General features: G+C 46.5%; 1 protein-coding gene across 4 annotated transcripts in view; it reads left to right on the top strand.

The window, feature by feature from the left end:
* Positions 1-21,210, top strand: part of MED24 (mediator complex subunit 24) — an 80,391-nt gene that overhangs the window by 11,422 nt on the left and 47,759 nt on the right. For 2 of the 4 annotated variants that reach the window (XM_084804556.1, XM_084804555.1), the window contains exons 2-9: positions 591-732; positions 6,325-6,407; positions 7,435-7,473; positions 11,806-11,879; positions 15,975-16,198; positions 17,280-17,391; positions 17,500-17,650; positions 20,477-20,590. In XM_084804556.1, coding sequence (XP_084660682.1) covers positions 600-732; positions 6,325-6,407; positions 7,435-7,473; positions 11,806-11,879; positions 15,975-16,198; positions 17,280-17,391; positions 17,500-17,650; positions 20,477-20,590 — 930 coding nt within the window. In that variant the 5' untranslated portion in view covers positions 591-599. Of the gene's footprint in view, positions 1-590; positions 733-6,324; positions 6,408-7,434; positions 7,474-11,805; positions 11,880-15,974; positions 16,199-17,279; positions 17,392-17,499; positions 17,651-20,476; positions 20,591-21,210 lie in introns of those variants that run through there. The other 2 variants (XM_084804559.1, XM_084804557.1) reach the window with 2 other exon arrangements.

Below are 21,210 nucleotides of genomic sequence, written 5' to 3'. Positions count from 1 at the left end.
TTCCTTTCAACTTCAATGTGGTGGTGTACAGAGGCCAACTGCCAAAACAGTTATCCTTGTTCCGATATTTCTGACCCTGACTGTAGGTGCTCCTGAAGAATAATGACATGTTGTCTGGAACAAAATGTATGTATGTGTGTGTGTGATAGTGAATGCTTTTCTCCTTAAATGGGCTAGGGCCCTACCTCCACTGGTGGGGGCGATTGGAAAATGTAACTTTTTTTCAGGGATGCTGCCTGACAAGTGGGTTTTGGGTTTTGTTAACTCTCATATTTGAACGTCAAGTGCAGGTTCTTGAAGGAGACAGCTTGCTGTAAACCAGATGCTCAAACAAGATGAGAACAGCTTGTGGCATACTGCAGGGAATACACTGTGGACCTGATCATGTGTGACCCAGGTTCAAATTGTTGTGCAGGCATGAAGCACATGGGTTGTACTGAGAAAGTGCTCTAAGTTTAAAGGTTATAGGAATTGTTATGGCCTTTGTATGCTGAAAACTGTTACAGATTTGTTTAATAACCTGCAGTGCTGAAAGCTTGAGAAGGATCTGTGACAGAGTTGCTGTGCCATGTTTTCTCTGTTTCTTTCAGCATAGGAAAATGATGAAAGTGGTCAACCTCAAACAGGCCATTCTCCAGGCCTGGAAGGAAAGGTGGAGTGATTACCAGTGGGCTGTAAACATGAAGAAATTCTTCCCTAAGGGGACTACATGGGACATCCTGAATTTAGCAGGTCTGGTTCATACTTTATACAGCAGATAATAAGTGTTTAGTTGTGGGTTTTTCCTAAACCGTGTGACGTGTGAGCAACACATCGCAGTGTCTATTGTTTTGACACAATATACATTAGCGCTAGACCACTGCCTGGCTGCTGAAAGTGCCACTGCAGTGGTTTCCAGTTCCTTGTAAGTGCTGTGCTAAATCAAGTTTAGTTACTACACAGATATCCATCAGTGGTGTCATGCTAGAGATGATGCAGGTGGTGCTGGGGATTTGGAGTAGCTACGACTTTCCTCCTGAAAAGAAACCATTGTTCTATATTTGGTTATATGTCTACTGCCTAGAGTCCTTTGGCAAGTTGACAGCTACAAATTATGAAATAGAGAAATAATTGGTATTGCAGCTTTTTAAAAATGTTTTATCCCTCTCCTCACATGATGTGCTACTTGCAAAGGAATAAGGAGGTATATAGTGTGTATTGGGACAGAATATAGGGCAGCAAGAATGGAATTGTGCATTCTGGTGCTATAAAAGGTAATTAGTTAAGTTGAACTCACAACAGGGTCCATACAGTTGAATTTTCTGAATTCATTAAGGGAGCAATCCTATGGCCACTAGACGGCCATAGGATATCGTGTTATCTGGGAACCGACCTCGGAGCTCGTGCTCCGAGGTCGGTTTCAGGAGAACTGACCTCCCTCCACTTCCACGCTGCCTTGGAGGCAGTGTGGAACAGCCCCATCCTCCACGCTCACAAGAGGAGGGTGGAGTGGCCAGAAAGGGGCGTGGCTGGGGGCATTCTGGGGCGGGGAGGGTGGAAATGTCTGTACGACACATCCTATGTGTCATACAGCAACCTCCTTCCCTGCTTCATCCCTGCTTCATCCTCCCGCAGCTAGACAGCTGCAATCAGCTGTCTAGTCAAAAATACAGGGCAGGAGAAACGCGGAGGAAACGATCCCCTCCGTACTTCTCCTGCCTTGCTTTGGATAGGCAGTCGCCTCCGAGTTCAGAGGCGGCCGCCTACGTGGATAGGATTGCGCCCTAATTGTTTAATATTTTGGATTCCGTTTGAGAAAGGTGGGCTAGACATTTCTGAATTAATACTCCACACACACACCAGGTAACGCTTCTCCCCTCAGGGCTCTTTACTTTGGAATTATTGTTGCCTATTTGTTCTTTACTCACAGTCAATATAAGTTCCTGCTAATGTTGCTTTTGCATGTTCAGGTTTTAAAAAATGCATGCTGATAATTTGTTATAAAACAGATAAGAATTCACATCTTTGTAAGGTGCAACTGGTCCGTTGCATATCTGAGATGCCAAAACAGTAGGTAGACTGCCTACTGCTTTGCTGAATATTTTTCTGTGCCTGACCGGTGTCTGAACGTTCACACATATAACGGATTCATATCTAAAAGTGGTTTTGGTTGTGTCCCAATGCCTGCATTCAGACGTACCACATTCTCACCTTCCCTCTCCTCCTCCAGTGCAGCCATGTGGAAGAAATTGGAAGCTTTTGCTTCTTTTTAACTACAGTTTAGCATTACATCTAAATGTGAACAAATTGCATTGATCTGATTTGCACAGTCACCATGGGATAAACAAGCAAATGCTGTTTTGGGCTGCATTAATAGAAGCATAGCTTCCAAATCCCAGGAAGTACTAGGTCCCCTCTACTCAGCACTGGCTAGGCCTCATCTGGAGTCCTGTGGCCAGTTCTGGGCACCACACTTCCAAGAAGGATGCAGACAAACTGGGGAGGGTTCAGAGGAGGGCAACGAAGATGATCAGGGGACTGGAAATAAAGCCCTGTGAAGAGAGACTGAAAGAACTGGGCATCTTTAGCCTTGAGAAGAGAAGATGGAGGGGAGATCTGATAAGTGCTCTTCAAGTATTTATTTATTTATTTATTTATATTTACAATATTTATATACCATTCCTCATCAGAAGATTTCAGAGCGGTGAACAACATAAGAATAAAACAATGGTTAAAATAGTTTAAAAAGTTAAAACATTTTTAAAAAGACAAATCCCAGTGAAGTGGAATTCAACAATCCACAGCTGGTCATGCAAGGAAGGCCTCTTGAAAGAACAACGTCTTCAGGAGGCGCTAGAAAGAACACAGTGTTGGTGCCTGCCTGACCTCTAAAGGCAGGGGATTCCACAGGAAGGGGGCCACCACACTGAAGGCTCTTCTGGTGGACTCCAACCGGGCCATACTTGAAAGGTTGTCATAGAGAGGAAGGCCAGGATCTCTTCTCGGTCATCCCAGAATGCAGGACAAGGAATAATCGGCTGAAGTGACAGGAAGCCAGATTCCAGCTGAACATCAGAAAAAACTTCCTGGCTTTTAGAGCAATACGACAATGGAACAAATTCCCTAGGGTGGTAGTGGGCTCTCCCACACTGGAGGCATTCAAGATGAAGCTGGGCAGCCATCTGTCAGGGATGCTCCGACTTGGATTCCTGCACTGAGCAGGGAGTTGGACTCAGTGGCCTTGTAGGCCCCTTCCAACCCTACTATTCTATGATTCTAAGCCACAGCACCTGCTGCACAGCATTTGTCTAATCATCCACGTAGGTGCGGCTTGTTGTGTTGTCTGAACTCAGGCAGCATGGCTTGTTGGAGAGGGAAACAACCCTCAACCCATGGGCTGCTGTTGAGTTATCTTAGGGTTATTTGTCCCTCCAACAAGCCATGCCACCTGGGTTCAGATGACACGACAAGCCATGTCTGGCCAGGTGATTAGGCAAATGGTGCCTGGCATGTGCTGCGGCTTAAACAAGCCACCATGGCTTGTTTAACCTGCAGTGGTCATGCGGACCGGCCCACCTAAGTGTTAACTACAGTGTATTGAAACATGCTAGTTTCATCACACATGGTTGAAGTTGGCTTGTTTCAGTGAAGCATAATTAAAACTAACAGCAGTTTCTCCAAGTTCAGTCATACTGCTAAATTGTGGTTAGTTAAAAATGGAAGAGAAAACTTCCCAAATCCGTGCAGCTGCACCAGAGGAAGAGAGAGGGGAGAGGGGTATGTGAGTCGGAGGCTCCCTGAGGCTGGTTCATGTAACAATAAGCCATAGTTTCTCATGTTTGAATGTAGCCGCAGTGAGAATTAAAATGGTTTCACACTGATTTAATTGACTAAGGGCTCAATCCTATGCATGTGTAGACAGAAAAAAGTCCTGGAACTCCCAGCATGGCTGGCTGGGGGATGCTGGGAGTTGTAGGACTTTTTCTGTCTAAACATGCATAGGATTACCCCCTAAGGCAGATGCATCTTCACACTGTTCGAAGCCCCATGATGTTCCCTTCCAAATTCTGAAACCTATGTAAATACTGGCTACAAGTTGTCATACTTAGCTTTATAACAGTAAGGACTAGAAAAATTTTATTTAGAGGAAGAAAAATATCATACTTGGAATTCTGCATATATTATTGAATTTGTGTTACTATTGCCTTGTAGATTTTTGAGCTTCTCTGCCCATTGGCTAGAGCATTCCTCTTCTTTTTCTGGTTTAATCTTATTTAAAAAACAAGATGACACTTATGGTAATTTTAGTATAAATTCTTGCATGGCACAAGCTGTGGAATTTTAAGTTTGGTCAGCATTTTTTTTTAAGGCTGTAAAGCTTTTAAGGCTGGGATCTGTTCTGTTTAATTTTGTAACATACTATGTGGATTAATGATGGAACATAAACAACAGTGATCATTATTAATACTCTCGCGTGACTGCTGTAGTTTTCCAGCCGAGCTTCAGAGGACGATTTTGGCTCTTTGTTTAGACATGACAACTTTGTGTCTGCATAAGTTGTGGAAACTATCCTCCCTGCAAAGACCATGGATAATTATAAAAATGGATGGCTCCGTGGGTAGGTCCAGCAGTTAATGGGGGAATAACCGTGGAGTTGATATAGCTAACTCTGAAGAGCTAGAGGAGGTGAGTGTGAAGGGAATGTTGGTTGGTTATTGGAGGACATTCCTGATGTTGTGAACAGGAATGGATAGCTGTAGTGGATGGATGGAACTGTGAGCAGGCCTAGTGGTTGCTAAGGTAGCCCTGGAAAGGGCACCTTAGAAAGGATTGTAGTAAATTTGGTCGGATCGGTAGGGCGTGGTGATCGCTGGGCCAACTTTAGGAATATGCCCCCATGGTGGTGGTGGTGGCCGTTGCTAGGGGCAACCCCGGAATACAGATAACTGATTAGATGTAAGCAGCGAAATTATAGGTGGGCTGAATGGTTGCTAAGGACAACACCACCGGTTAGGCCTAGTGATAACTCTCAGTGCTTAATGGCTGGGATTGGAATAATGCCAGGAGCCGTCTGGGGCATCCCCCTCAAATAGTTGCTAAAGGTGCGGTTAACTGTGAAGGCTTGTAGGGTTTAGACTGTCAGCTGCCTTGAGCAGAATCTCTTTTTCATGGTGATTATTTATAGAGCACCTAACATCGTGTTAGTTTAAAAAAAAAACTTTTAGAAAACTACATAATTCTTAGTGCTTTATAAATAACTAAAACTGACAGTGGCCGGTTTGCACGATCAAAATAAACCACGGTGGCTTATTTAAATGGCGGTGTGATTTCCATAATCACCGCCCGGGTGTGGCTTGTTGTGTCGTCTGAACCTGAGCATTGTGGCTTATTGGAGGGGGAGACAACCCACCAATAACCCATGGGCTGTTGTAGGGTTATTGTAGGGTTGTTTCCCCCTCCAACAAGCCATGCTGCCTGGGTTTGGACAACACGACAAGCCATGCCTGGGCAGTGAAATGGCACCCCACATGCCCCGCAAATTAAATAAGCCACTGTTGCGTATTTAAATCGCTCCACGGTGGCTTATTTTGAGTGTGTGAACGGGGTCAGTGTTTGGGGAGGTGTGTGTGTCTGCTGGGTGGGTGAATAGCCCCACTTCACAACAGGAGATTATGATCTTTTTTGGTCTTATAAAAGGAGTGTGTCTGTGTGTTTGTGAGAGAGAGACAGACAGACAGACAGACAGACAACTCAAGGACGATTGCAGAATAGCCTGTCTTAAAGAGCCCCCCTGCATCTGTAGTCATTCCAACGGTTAATTAAAGCTTGACTGAGCAGATAGGATGTACGCGACCCCATCCTGTCTTGCCAGATCCTGGCAGGCTGCCACCGGGAAGTGAATGCCCCTGGTTGGCAAGCATTCTGCTGAGAGATCCTCTGTGCCAATCCTCAAACATCCTCTCCACCCCCTTGCCTCCACCCCAGGGAGTGTCGGCACGCACTGCGGGTTAGCAGAAGTGATGTCTGAGAAGTGCTCTGTCCCATCCGAAGCTGCAGAGGGCATGCAAAGGTCATATGCATTGATTGCAGCAAATTCAGAGGGGGTGGTGGCAGCAATGTCCATTTCCTACCCAGAATTCCTTGTGGAACCATGAACTAGCTTTTTTCTTTCTCGAATTATTTACTCCGCGTATGCTGCCAGAGAATGCAAAATTATAGGACTTTGAGTGCCCCAGTTTTCACGTGAGACCTTTGCAAGTCTCATGATGGCTTTCATCCTTCTTCATGAGAGCGCACATTTTCCACTTTGAATTTCTTTCTTTTCCCTTTTTCTTTTGATTGCAGAAGCACTCCTTGAACAAGCCATGATTGGCCCATCACCAAACCCTCTTCTCCTGTCCTATCTGAAATATGCCATCAGTTCCCAGGTAATAATCCCATCATAGTCCCTTTCATCTTCAGAGGGTGTAAACAGATGTTAATGGGATAGATGATTTCTTTTAGTTAGAGGATTTATATACTGTTTTTAAAAGTTCTGACAGAACCTGATGTAAGTAACGCACAGCACAGTTTTTCAGCTCTTTGCTTCTCTGAAATGTTTGGCCAATTTGCATATGGTTTTTTCCCCATAATTTTGCAGGCCTTTTTTTAAAACCTCTTTTGCATAATTTTGGTTTTGCTAAATCATGGGGAAGGGGTTACGCAGGGCACTAAAGCTGTATCCCCAATCACTTGAAATCTTACTGAGCTCCCCCCCCCCCCCGCCTACTGAGATATCTGAAGGTGTTGCTCACATGCTTTCAAGCATATCTTTGCTACCATAAGGGCTAGAAACATGCTTTTTTTTTTTTTAAGTGAAGCCTGTAAATCTTGGGAAGTGGAATTCTATGCTCCTGCAGAATTGCAGCAGACACACCTAGCCCTGGAGTGTTATATTTTTAGTTTTACTGGGGGATTGTTCGGACCATTGGGCCAGTTATAAATAAAAATAAATGAATGTTTAATAGAAATGGCTAGAAGTATCTGTGGCTGTGAAAGAGAATCTTCGCTATCTTATTTGTCTTTAGCCAAGTGGACAGGGATGATGTATTGTCTTGCATAATGTTTTCCCAAAGTGAGAAGGGCAAGTGGCATTTCTCCCTTCTTCTTTTGCTACAAGAAATGCTGTGAGATTCTTGCAAGATCTTGCTGCAAAGAGAAGCTTTGTTGTTGCTTTTTAAACTCTCCTTTTCCTTCTCTAGTTGCGTACTATAAAACTGATGTGAAGCAAATATGCCATCACCTAAAAATGTCTGTTGAAATTTGTGCCAGGCCAGTGCTCGAGCAACGAGCTGTGTTGTTGTTAAGTGACCTTGTGGGAGTTGAAATGGCAGGGCTTGTTTGTGGGTTTGTTTGTTTAAATGTTAGCTTTGGCTAGTAACCATCTCTTTCTTTTTCTCTCTCTCTTGTTTACAGATGGTGTCCTATTCTACCGTTCTGATGGCCATCAGCAAGGTAGCATTCAAACATTTCTCTGTCCTCCTCACTTAAATGTTGATCATTGCTTTATTTACTAATATCCTCAGATAGAAGGGACCAATTTGTATTCAGGGATTGTTCGAACCTTGCTGCAAAGTATGACACCTGATGTACAACCTAGCAGTGTTTGTGAATTTGGGAGAAGCTCTGGTCTCACTTAAAGCCATAGCAAGTTTCTAGCTCTTGTGGTTGTATACAAAATTTTATGGTTGTTTTTGATGTTGATGTCTGAGTGTACAAACTGGAAAACAGTCTGAATATGCAGTTTTTGTGAAACAGAAACACTGAAGGTTTGGGAGGTGATGGGACTTTACTCGCTTTGCAGCATTATCTCAGTTCATGTCTCCAGATCATGTCTGCCTGCTTTTACAGACATATTCTTTCCCCATGAACCTTTCCCTTCTTACCCCCATCCTTCACAGAAAGGATGAATACACGTCATAATTCAGTAGAAAATAAATTCAAAATAATAGATACAAATATGTTCAATTTGCCTGATTTGTTTTCATTTCAAAATCTGGGTGGATTTTTTTTTTCCGCAGAATTGAAGTTTTGAAAGTGCAGTCTTCCAGAGCCCTTGCTCATGCTGAATTGGAAAAAGAGTCAATGTAGGCTAGTACTCTAAGCTTTAACAGGCAGCAGATTTGAATCCAGACCTCCAGAGCCACAGTCATTGTAGTTTTGCTCATTTCCTATTTGAGACCGTTTACCTACAATTATCTGGAGTTGAACTTGGAGTTTCATATGTGGAAGCTATGACCCCTTCTAGCCAAAGACAGCCTTGCTGCAATGATCAGTGCTCTTGTAATATTCAGGCTAGATTATTGTAAGGCATTATATGAGGGGCTGTGCTTGAGGACAGTTTTGAAACTTGGTTCAGAACATGGCAGATGTTGACTAGAATCCATCGTTCTGATCATATAGCACCAATTCCCAAAAAACTCCACTCATTCTAGGGCATTGCTGGTCTGGTCTTAATCACTAAGACTGCTTGGGACCGCTGCAGTAATGCTGCTTGGGACGAGGATACTTAAAGGGCCTTTTTGTCCCATATGAACTTGTCCTAAAGTTAAGATCTGTATCAGCGGCTCTCCTCTGTACGCCCTTGCCAGGTGGAGTGAGGCAGAGGATGACCAGGGAGGGTTTTTTTTCAGTAGTGGCACCAACAGCTGTGGGGGGCACCAATGTTTTTGTCATTCAGAAGACAAGTTAAGATCTTCCTGTTCTCCATGGTTTTTAGTGGCTTTTAGTTTAAGGTCTTAAACAACTTACTTATTGGTAGTGCTTACAGCCAGTTTTATACTTTGTTGTTTGTTTGTTTGTAAGCTGCTTTGTGTGTTGTTTCAATAAAAATGCAGCCTAGAAATATTACAAAGAAATTAATAAGAGAGCAGTCCAAGCTCCTGCAGAAGGCAGACTGAGGGGTTGTTTGATGTTCCGCTCTGTCAGTAGGAGGAGCTCTGCTGGTACAACGACACTTCTGCCCCAGAGGCCCGCAGAAAGCTCCATGGGTACTGAAGTCCTGCTGGCAGCATTCTTGATGGCGGTAGGAGCCAAAATGGGATGTTTCACAGGGTTGTGTCAGTGGCAGCCGTGGATTCACAGAATCCAAAGCCCCCTTCTTCCCCCAACATACCCCTGGATTGGGCTCCAGACTATGCCAATATAGTGCTGGCATAATTATTTCCCCTCCCATTAGTGTTAAAGGAGGGATTTAAAAAACAACAACAAAGAAACCACTGGTGGGGGGAGAAAAAGCCCACCTCCCACCCTGACCGCAGCGAGCTGGCTGGGCTTAGTGGCAGTTCTTCCACCATGGAACCCCCCCCCCCAACTTAAAATTGCTCTGTAAGCTGTAGGTCTTGGGCCTTATTTAAATTTCAGCTTAGCTGTGGACTGAGAGCTGAGCAACACATTGGGCCATCATGTGATAATTGAACCATCATGTGATAATTGCACTGTGTCACTGTGGCAAACAAAAACTCTCTGTGTAAAAAACTGGCATGTCCAGAAGAGAGATCCTATCCTATCCCCAATGTTCTTGTTTTCTATGTGAAGTGAGGGGCTGTTTGTTTTTTTACATGAGGATTCATTTAAAAACACTGTCCCCCGGTGCAGTCTTTGAAGTTGTGTACCATGTGGTTTTGCTAAACATATGGATCAGCCCTTAGACAGGGATGGCCGCTGAGTCCTGGTCTATAAAATAACGTGTTAGGAACCTCACCCCATAGGGCGTTTTGCAAGGCGAAATGTAAAATAGAAACTGGAAGTGAGTGACTGGGCTTGCATGATCATGGCATGTGCCAGGCATGAGCTGACTAATATGCATAATTACCCTCGTGGGGCATGGGTTGTGGTGACGTCTGTACCCGATGAGGATGGGTGGCGGGGATAGTTTACAAACCACCCTGAAACAGTTCACTGGGCAGTTTGTAAATCATCCCAGCCAGCCACCCTCGCCAGGTTCAGATGTCAGGACAACCTGTGGCCGGTGAGGGTAATTATACTAATTAGGCTGCTGGCGACCGGCACGCGCAGGGAGGGAAAATAAGCCACTATGGCTTATTTTCTCTCCGTGATCATGCACCCCCCCCCCCCCGGTGTGAGTGTGTAAATGTTCAGCTTAGTCTAATGAGGGTTGAAATCTCTGCTCAACCATAGTCTTGGTCAGTATTTGCTTTGTATGAATTCAGAAGTCTTAGATGCTTGTCAGTTTCATGCCACTTTTATTCTTGAGGAAAATTCCCCCCTTCTCCACCGCATTAGATTCTTTAAATCGGCCTGTATTTATCCATTCCGAAGTGATGTTTACATAGGCCTGGTGCAGGTGTAGTATTTCCTGATCTCTTGACTACTTAGAAGACCAGGTGTGCCTCTCTGGCTCATATGCTCCTTTCCCCTTTCTCCCACTTGAATTCTCCCTTTTCCTTCCGGTACTTATCATGGTTAGCATTATGTCTGCACCTAGGTTAACACTAACCATGCTTAGCTATAAGATACAGCTCTGATCAGATGTAACTTGGGGAAGGGTGGTTAGGCTAACCACGGTGCATGGTGGTTACCACTAACCACGCCACGTGCTCCTGCCACACGTGCCTGGAACCATGGCCCGCAGCATGCTTAGCCTAACTGCTCCCTAACCACCCTCCGTCCCAAAAAACCCCACAGTCCTCTGGCCGGGCCGCCACGCATCCCAGCGGCCTCAGCAGAGCAGATCTTGGGGCTGGTGCTGCAGCTACCGCCTCCCCACTGGCTTGTGGCACACAGGGCCCGGGTGCATCCTGGGGCTTGGCCTTCCTGGCAGTGGGGGCTGGGGGGTCTGCGGCTTTTGGGGGTGGCGGTTTGAGTCAGGGATGACGCTGCTTGGCCACCAGCCAGGCGGGTGGGGATGTTTTCGCTTTCCGCAGTGACCACAGGTGTTTGTGCCTGGGAGTGTAGAGCGCTCATGGTTGCTGTGCCGATAACAGCGACGTGGGGTCAAAAACACCTTTGTTCCCCGTGTGCTTCTCCAATTTCATGCTGCAGGTAGGGGCAGAGAGCGAGGAGGGTGACTCTTGGCTGCCGCTAGCCAGGTTTCAACCATGGAGATCTTGCATGCTGCCAGGAGCGGCAGGGCCGTTTTTAGCCGCTCTTGCTGCGGAGCTCTAGGGTAGCGCTCGGTTAACCATAGGGGCCTGACAGACAACATGCTAAGCCACGGTAGGGGCTGCTGACCCTGCTGCGGCACATCGTTAGTGACCATGGTTACGCCATGATTGTGTGGCCATTTAGGAGAGAAATGCCCCACAGACTATACGCTAAGCCATCATCCTTAGCTCAAAATGCTTAACCATCATGGCTTAGCATTATGTCTGAACAGGGCCACTGTTTGAAACTAGGATTTGAAGCTAAATTGGAACCCCAGGTTAAAAATGCCAAGGTTACCGTTCATGTTGGGGTAGACATTAGTATAGGTGGGGGAAGGGAGGGGGACTTTCAGTGGGAGGAAGAAGAAGAGAACATGATGGGTGTTTCTGATCTCTTAACCAAGGATATGTTACATCCGCAATAAGATGTGGATTATAAAAGTTCATAATGGAAACAGGGTTGCTCTTGGTGATGTTTGATAAGTTGTTCTCTCTTGGAGTTATTGAAATGCTGACCAGGCACAGAGTGTAGTCTGTAATGGATCAAGATATATATGCAGTTTCTTATGTGGAAATCACGTCCAGGTAGGAAACTGCATTGTGGGAAGCCCAATTCCATGTTTTGCATGTTCTCCTCTTTATTATGTAACCAGCTCTTTTGTTTTTGTTTTCCCTGTTTCAGTTTGATGACTACTCCCGAGACCTCTGTGTCCAGTCGTTGCTGGAAATCATGGATATGTTCTGTGACCGGCTCAGGTAGGGCTGCTTAGCCGATGGATCATGAAGCCCCTGCGGGTTGCTGGGTTTCTTTACTGTTGTTGTTGTTGTTGTTGTTGTTGTTGTTGTCATTGTCATTTTGCAGCAAAACATGGAAATAGCATGAAAGCTACAATAAACAAGAATGCACCATAAGAATATGAGCATACCATAGTAAGCTGAATGATGCCTTTAGGAGCCCGATAGATCAGCTGTATCTAGGCAATGAGAATTGTATGTAGGCAATGAGAATTGTAGCTTGAGTGCTTGGTCTGATTTAGCAAGGCACTTCTTATCTTCTGAAAGAGCACACAGTCAGGATACTTTCTCAACACATTTTAGTTGGGCCTTAGTGTGCACTCCTGTATTGTACATTTTAAAACTTATTGGTGGACCATGGGAATTCTAGTAAAAATACATGGATCTCACAAGACTGAAATTGCCCCCCTTCTGACATAAGCAACAACTGACAGCCACAGACAACTGGATCTCCTAATAATTAAGACAATCAGCAACTAGAGTTGTGCTGTAAAGCAACAGGGAGCTATAGAAAAATCCACTAGCCTGTTCACATACACATTGGGGGGGGGGGGTTAAGCTAACCATGGCTCAGGGCAGTTAGTGCTAACCACTGTGATAGCCCCTGCCACACGTGCAGGGAACCACGGCCAACAGTGTGGTTAGCCAAACCACTCACTAACCACTATGGTTACCGCTAAACTCCACAGTCCTCTGGACGGGCTGCCATGCATCCCAGCGACCTCAGCAGAGGAAGCTGCTGCCAGTGGCCGTTTTGGTGCTCGGTGCAGCAGCCAGCGGCCATCTTGGGGCTCGGCGCCACAGCAGCCAAGGAGGCCATTTCACGGGGGCTGAGGGGTGCATTTTTGGGGTGGGGCGCCATTTCAGGCAGAGGTGATGATGCTTGGCCAGCCGCCGGACAGGCGGGGATGTTTTCCCATATCGTGGCGGACACAGGTGCTTGTGCCTGGGAATGCTAAGTGCGCAAGGTCACTGTGCCAGTAACTGCAATGTGGGATCAAAAACATTGTTTCTTCCTGCGTGCTTCTCCAATGTTCGACCTGCGGACAGGGACGGAGAGCGAGGAGGCTGGCTCTCAGTTGCTGTGTCATGCGTTGCTAGGCAGATTTTGACCATGAAGATCTGGAGTGCTGGCAGGAGCGGCTGGGCCAATTTCGGCCGCTCTTGCTGCAGAGCTCTGTGGTACTCAGTTAAGTACAGGGGCCTGTGCTGCAGACATTGCGCTAAGCCATGGTAATGGCCGCTAACCATGTTGCAGCAAGTGGTTAGTGAGCGTGGTTAGTCCATGGTTAATAAACCACCATGGTTGGGAAAAGCGCAGACATCATGGTAAGACATCATGCTAAGACATCATGCTCAGCTCAAAAATGCTAACCATCATGGCTTAGCATGATGTCTGAACAGGGCCTATATGTGATAACTGGCTAGTGTTTCAGACGTATTCATCAGTTGCCTCATCCAGTGACCATAGCCAGCTAGATAGCCAGAATATAAGAAACAAAAACAATACAGTACATTGGAAGGAGAGGGAACCAAACAAAGCCAAGTATACAGTAGTGTGTAGTGAACCCTAGGTGTTGTGTGGAGTGATTGATATTGCAGATGTTATCTTCACAACCATGAGGACTAGAAATGTGCTTTTTTAAATACACAAAATGAGCGAACACCAAACGAACACAGGAATTGTCAAGAATCTTGAATGTGTCTGTCTGTCTGTCTGTCCCCCCCCCCCCCGGAGATCCTCAGCCATGCATGTAACTTATTTATCTCTGGTTTTGTTTTTTATTTTAATAAATGAAAGACCTTCAAAGATCCTAGCTTTCTAAAATCTGGCAATATCTGTGATTTTAATGCCCTTAGTTTAGAGGTAGCAGGTGAGTATACTGGTGCGGATTGAAATGTGAAGAAATAGGAACTCTTCCTTCCTAGAAGAAAATAGAGACATTGAATATTAACTTGTCACTGGAACACTGATAAACAGCTGTTCGTGGCCAGATACAAAGCCCACTACTTAATCCTCTCCCTGGTTAATTCAATCTTTTGTTTTTTAATTTGATCAAAACCCTTCAGGTCTGGGATTATTTGTGCCGGTTGCAGTAACGCTTGCCCCGCCGAAAGGGTTTCTTCCTCAATCCTCATTTGCTTTCTGGGCCAGACTATCTTAATCATAGGGTTGGGTAATTTTCCTTTCCCCCTTTTTAATTTGTGTAAACAAAGGCAAGTACTGTGGTGTCTGTGGCTGTGTGCGCAGCAGTGCCCCAGTTGCTTGATTTCTTCCGGTCAGAGGCTTTGGCACCCTTGGCTGATAAGAGGATCCCCCCCCCCCCCATTATCCTGTCCCGTTCTGACATTGCTGTGAAACCCCAATAAGAAAGGGGTGGACAGAAGTTTTTTCCTAGCCTAAGGTTGGATAAGGTTGAGCCTCGTGTGGCGCAGAGCAGTAGGCGGCAGTACTGCAACCGAAACTCTCCCCACAACCCGAGTTCGATCCCAGCGGAAGCCGGGTCTCAGGTAGCCGGCTCAGGTCGAGTCAGCCCTCCATCCTTCCGAGGTCGGTAAAATGAGGACCCAGCTTGCTGGGGGAAAGGTGGTCACGACTGGGGAAGGCAATGGCAAACCACCCTGCTATAGTCTGCCATGAAAACGCCAGCGAAAGCGGCATCCCTCTAGGGGTCATTAATGACTCGGTGCTTGCACAGGAGGAACCTTTCCTTTTTCAAGGTTGGATAGCAGAGTCTTGCCTCTTGAGTCCTCTGTTGGCCCCTTCCTGCTCCAGGTGCAGAGTGTGATGGCAAGAATAGTATTCAAATCACTGTATATACATTCTGTCAGCAATCCTTAAAACAGCCATGTAAGGTAGTTGACTCCAGCAAAGGAGATCGTTACCTTGTCATGGTGCTGGAGCTTGAGCACCTCAATGACGCCATGAGCTACACCGTGAAGGGACACCCAAGACGGGAAGGTCATGGCAGAGAGGTCAGACTAAATACGATCCCTGGCAACCCACCCCAGTATTCTTGCCGTGAAAACTTAATGGATCAGTACAACCAGAGATATGTCGGTATACCATCAGAAGATGGGACTCCCAGGTTGGAAGATGGTCAACGGACTCGACCTCGGGGGAGCTGGGGGTGGTGATGGCCGACAGGAAGTGGGCTGGTCCATGAAGTCACAAAGAGTCGGAAGCGGCTGAACGAATAAACAAACAAACAAGGTAGTTGAGCATCATTATGCCCACATTGCAGATGTAGGGCCGAGGCTGAAATAGTGGCTTGCTTAAGTGTCCTGGAAAGTTTATGGCAGAGATGTGATTTAAACCAGGGACTTCTTGGTTTGCAGGTGGGGTGCACGGAGTCTCTGAAAAGGTAGCTGCCTTTGCCCTCTAAGCCACTCAGCTGGACATAACTTTGTTGCTCTCACTCTCCCTTGCCTGTGGGTGAAGGAAAGACATCCCGTTTGCACCGTACGCCTACTCCCTCTGCCTCTAATCTCCCTTGACTTTGGGGCCCAGCATTTCCATATAGGGAATTGGCCTCCATCACCCAGACTTGTGAGAGCACCGGCAGCGGCCTGCAATGGGCCACTGTATTTCTTTTCTCTCACGACTGGGCATTGACCTGGCCACCCCCTGAGCGTCACAGCTTAGTGGTGATGAAAATCTGGGTTTTTCCCACACTTACGTCCCAGCGCGCGAACTGCTCCTTCTAACAGTTCAAGCCTTCTGTGCAGTAAACCCGAACTCAAGTAGGAAAAGCCCTTTCCTGATGTGTTCCCATCAGGATTGGCATTTCTCTTCTCCCCCCCCCCCCCCGCCTTGAGAAGACAGGATGGTACGCAAGTCTCCGACAGGACTCTTTTTTGGCTATTCATTTATTCTGTCTAAGCTCCACCCACATATGGGTGGTGTTTGGAGTGAACACATGAGACCTGGGAAATTGTAAGTGGATGCTCCCACAGCAGAGCTCCTAGAGGCCCTACAACGGCGTGGCTGAGCTAAGGAAGTCAGTGTCATTATTAGAGACGACCTATTTTGCCCTCTGCTTACTCTTCCCGCAGCTGCCATGGTAAGGCAGAAGAATGCATTGGCCTCTGCCGTGCCCTGATGAGCGTCCTCAATTGGATGCTGCGCTGCACTGCCTTCTACACGGAGAAACTGAAGGAGCCACCGGATCAGGGAGCTGCTGAGAACCAGCTCAAGATGTGCTTGGAGCGGCTGCTGAAAATCTTGGGTAGCACCAAGAACCGGGCCCTGATTCATATAGCCAAGCTGGAAGAGACACGTACGTGGCTTGTATGGCAGAGACAACTGTATTATAATACAAAAAGAACTGTAGGACTTGATTTCTATCTAGGATTGGCTCAGGGCCATGACTCAGGAGTCACCTGTATGCCTTGTCTGAGAACTGTTCCAGAAATATGCATGTTTGGGGCCCTTTTCAGAGTTTGAAGTCGGAGCACATCATCTTTTATCAGAGCTTCCTTTGGCCCCGATTCTTCCCTTTTGCCTACATGGGATAGCACTGCTACCTCCCTACCACGCAAGCCTACACTTTCCCAGTCGTTTCCCAAAATAACTAATCTTTGCAATTATTCCTATGCCTATTTTTAAACTTCAAGATATAAATAGTATACTCTAAAATTTGAGGTGTGATTCCACACATTAATAACCGTGGTCTTGATACAAGCTTTAATTTGAAGAAGGGCCATACCATAGAAATAGGACACATACTTGTGTGTAGAAGGCCCTCGCATCTCCAATTAAAAGACCTTAGGTTGCAGGAATGGGAAGTACCTCTGCTGAAGACTCAGAACCCTTAGCAGTTAAAGTTGAGAGGACAGTAATGGGCTTGATGGGTCAGTGGCCTGAAGCAGTATAAAGCAGCTCCTTATATTCATCCTGAATCCAACAAAGCTAGTTCTACACCTTTGAGCAGGTGAGGATTCCTGCATTGGATTCCTGCACTGAGCAGGGGATTGGACTCGATGGCCTTGTAGGCCCCTTCCAACCCTACTGTTCTGTGATTCTAGGTTGTTGTTGTAGACAGAAGGCTGGAGGCAGGAACTCTTCTGCCCTTGCTTCCGGTTCTGCCCAGTACTGTTCGTGGGTTCATGCAGTAAGGCATATGCGTTATGTGCCATTGGGCCTTCTTTTCTCCCAAGTTTCATTCTGCTGAATCTCAAAGGCCAGTGTATGTGGAGAAAGGGACCTAAGTATTTGGAAGAAAAACAATCCAATGTGTGTTGTGTGCATAGTTACATTTTGGGTTGTTGTCTCTGCCTGTTCTAAGGCTGCCTTAGCTGAATTGTTGAACGGAGGAATATGCCTGATTGACACTTAAAAGCCCTGCCTCTCCTCTCCAGCTTCTTGGAGTGCAATTGAGCAGTCTCTTGGCAAACTGGGAGACAGCTTGGGACACATCAGCAGCAACCCATTGCGGAGTCAAGTGGAGGAATGCATCAGCCTTGTCAAGGGGTGAGCAAACAGCCGCTACAGGGTGGGGAATAAGCAGTTTCCCTCTCCACACGCAAAGGAAACCACTTCACTATCTCTTCTTCCCTCCTGCCCTGTTTTTCGACACAGTATCCCCACCATGCTCTCAGTGCATTCAGAGCAGATGAACAAAACTGGCTTCCCTACCATCCATGCTGTGGTGCTGCTAGAGGGAACGATGAACCTGACCGGAGAGCCCCAGCCACTAGTGGAGCAACTCATGATGGTCAAGAGGATGCAGGTACGGCTGGAGCAGAGAAGGGACGCCCCGTCTCTGTCTCCCTCTGGTCTGTTCCAGACGACTTGTCACAGGGTAGAATGGTTCCTTTCACATTCTAGGGGGAGGATTGCATTCCTGGTGGAGCAACTCATGATGGTCAAAAGGATGCAGGTGCGGCTGGAGCAGAGAAGGGACACTCCGTATCTGTCTCCCTCTGGTCTGGTCCAGACGACTCATCACAGGGTAGAATGGTTCCGTTTCACATTCTAGGGCGAGGATTGCATATTTGAATGCTCTCTCATAAAGGAAAACTGCCAGCATACAGCATGTTAGGGAAAGGATCAGCTAGAACCCTTCTCCCTGACATGTTTTGTGGGTGCAGGCCATGTTTATATGGTGGAGCATTCAGTAATGTGATCCTCCACTTGCATTCTGAAGTGGTTCAGTCCAGTTTCGTCATGCAGTGAACTGTATCTAGAGCAGGCATCTGCTGCCGCACTTTTTCGAAATGAGAATTAAACTAAGAGGAAAGCGTAAAGAATGGTTGACTAGGAGGATTGTGATGGCAGTCGATGGAGACCTGCGCAGGCCATATATTCCTGGCTTCTAATTCCATTGGTAAGTCCGGGGATGGAAAGAGCAACAGTATGCCTGCCTTTTCCTGGCAAACTTTCTATGCTTTTGGCTGTGTACATATACAGTGAACTTGCAGACTGGAAGTTGCTCTTCTCTGGAGAGGTTCCATCACAATCAGTGCAGGATCAGAAGCAAGGGCATAAGAGTTCCTGCCTCCAGCTTTCTTCCTCCATTAGCATCCTCTCCTGCACAGTTTTTCACCCAGTATAATTTTTCACCCATTATTCCCAAATTCACAGCAGGCAGGTTAGCGACCAAGGCCCAAGTTTTCCCATGACATTTTTCTCTCTCTACCCTGTGGCTGTTGCCATTGGTAGATAATGAAGTCATTTTTGACCAATTTCTTCTTTTTAAGATAGGACATGTCAAATGAAATAACAACAATAATAATAACAGCAAGAATAAGAACAACCTGTTTTATCAGGACTTGAATCTGCAGTTGGTCCAGAACCTGGAAGGTCAGGTGGATATTTCATCCTATTTGCCACCGCTCAGCTTTGGCTGAAAGCGGGAATTTGAGGGAGGCCAGCAGGGAAGCTTCTTAACAGCAATTGGCCAGAGCAGGTCAGGTGACAGGCTCTGCTTTCAGGTCAGGATTTTAAAAATAATTACTTACCAAGGTGCTTTAAAAATAAAATAATTGTTTTAAATACATTTCTTTACCAACCTTTAATGAACAATTTCCAGAGTACTTTACAATAAAGAAGAAAATACATTACAAAAGCCAAAATTAAATGAAATAGCAGTCAAGAATAGCAGTGTTAAAACTTAATCTATGTTTTTAAAAGCCTGGGAGAATAAGTGTCTGTGCCTGGCTCCAAAAAACCCACAATGCAAGTGCCAATGAGCCTCTCTGGGAGTGAATTCCATGGGCACGGGGCCACAGTTAAGAAGGCCCTCTTCCCAGTTGCCACCTGCCTCACCTCAAATGGTGGGGACACCCAGAGGAAGTGTGACAGTGTTAAATCAGGACTGTCCAACTGATGCTTATGGGCTGGATCTAGCCTGCAGGACTTCACCAAAGCTATCCTGCCGTCTCTCTCACACAAGCTGGTACCGGTGGACTGATGGCTTCTAGTTCTTTCTCATAAGGAAGCCTCTGGATGAGGCTGCAGGCAGGAGTCCACAACTGCAGTCACCATAAGGGCCATGAATTTAATTCTGGTGATCAGGATTGGGAAGCAGTTTCCAGCAAGAAGAAGCGACCATATTTTTCCGTACACCCCCCACCCCAACTGCCAGCATTTCTCTTACTGAGCTGATAAACTTGGCTGCCACTGAATCACTAATTCTGCCATGCCTTTGCTGTCCACTAACTGACTGACTGAGAGAGAGCAGGGCCCACCATTTTAAAACACGTTCTGTGTCTGCAGAAGCTTTACACCGCCTCACTCCAGAGCCAGGGTTTTTCCTTTTTTTAAAAAAAGGGAAGAAGAAAGAGAGTGAGTTGGTGCAAGGAAGGCAGGAAAACCTGTTGTGGACTTCTTTGGAAGGAAAGGCTGTGTTTACTGGCCATTTGCCCCCAGTATTAAAAATGGATTCCTGCCGGGCTGTGCCCAGGCACAAATCAAGCTCTGTATAGGGGTGGATATAATGAACAGAGAACTTGCCTAAGGCAAAGGAGTTGGAGGAGTATGGAGGGGTGCAGAGTAGATTTTGCAAAGAACTGCTGGACAGGATTTGGGAAAAAGTGGGATTGGGTTTTTTTTGGGGGGGGGACTGTGTTCTTTAGTTCTGCACATTATTCTTGCAAGGGATGTCGGGGCAAAGCCCACTTTTGAAAAAGAGACATGTAGGGAAGCCATGCCGGCTATCCTGTACATCTTTCTCTTTCATTTCCCAGCCCCGGGGGCGGGGGGGGGGGACGGTGAGGGGCTGCTCTTGCTTAGGAGAAAGAGAGAGGTGCTGCCTGTGCTCAGAGGCACTTTTAGTATATTTCCGTCGGCTAGTAGGCATGATCATTGGCTACCAAGCACAGCTGCAGTTTGTGGACCCTTGGCAGCAGGATCAAGAAGCATTTCAAGGGAGTGGGAGTCTGTGCTTTGTACGAGAGATTGGGTGATGGTGTAGTGGGATTGCTAGATAAGCCTGTGGACGTGCTACAAATCATGCACTCAGCCTATAGCAAAGGCTGGACCACCCTGAGTTTAAATTATCTGCCCTGTGGGAGGTCCTGAGGCCTGCTCCTGCTGTCTCTCTTCTCCCCACTAGCGTATCCCATCCCCACTTTTCATTCTGGAAATCTGGAAGGCCTGCTTTGTGGGCCTGATCGAGTCTCCTGAAGGGACAGAGGAGCTGAAATGGACAGCCTTCACTTTTCTCAAGGTAAGGTGCTTTTTAGGCCTATACAGCAGGGAGAGACAGCTGGGCTCAGCCCTTCAGTAAGGTTCTTTCGGGACTGATTGTGTTTCCCAGCTTGCTGAGCAACAGAAGCTGAAGGGGTTTGTGGGAAGCTAGGTAGGTCCATGGTTGTTGTAGGGATTAGAAACTTGAAAATAAAAAGGCAGAGAATCCCAAGGTCCAGCAGGATCTGCCTCAGGAGCCTTTGCCCACTCACTGCACCATGCTGATTCCCTTTGTAATCATAGCTTCCCCCTCTGCATCAATGGGAGTGCCCAGATCTACTCTCCGTCGGGGTGTCTGATGCCATTCATTACCATTAGAGTGAGCTGGAGCACCCATGAATCTTCCCAAGCTCTTCTTGCATTCTTTCTTTCCGGGCTGTCATCCTTGGTAGAGCCTGGAGGAGTCTCTGCATTTAGCTGTATAATTTTGTTTTGTGCAATGTAAACATAAGCCAGATGGCTCTGTCTTCCTTCTCTCTGGCTTTCTTGGTAAACACACTCTGACGCTGCTAGATTCCCCAAAAGAGACTCAACAAATTGCAACTTAGCATTCCTTGCCTACTCAGTAAATCTCCACTGAAGCCCAAGTACATCATGTAA

This window comes from Heloderma suspectum, chromosome 6 (genome assembly GCF_057233095.1).
Source record: "Heloderma suspectum isolate Gila_16-S chromosome 6, 16-S_ref, whole genome shotgun sequence".
Lineage (NCBI taxonomy): Eukaryota > Metazoa > Chordata > Lepidosauria > Squamata > Helodermatidae > Heloderma > Heloderma suspectum.
Note: the sequence above shows the minus strand (reverse complement) of the source record. Positions and strands in the feature narration are given on the sequence as shown.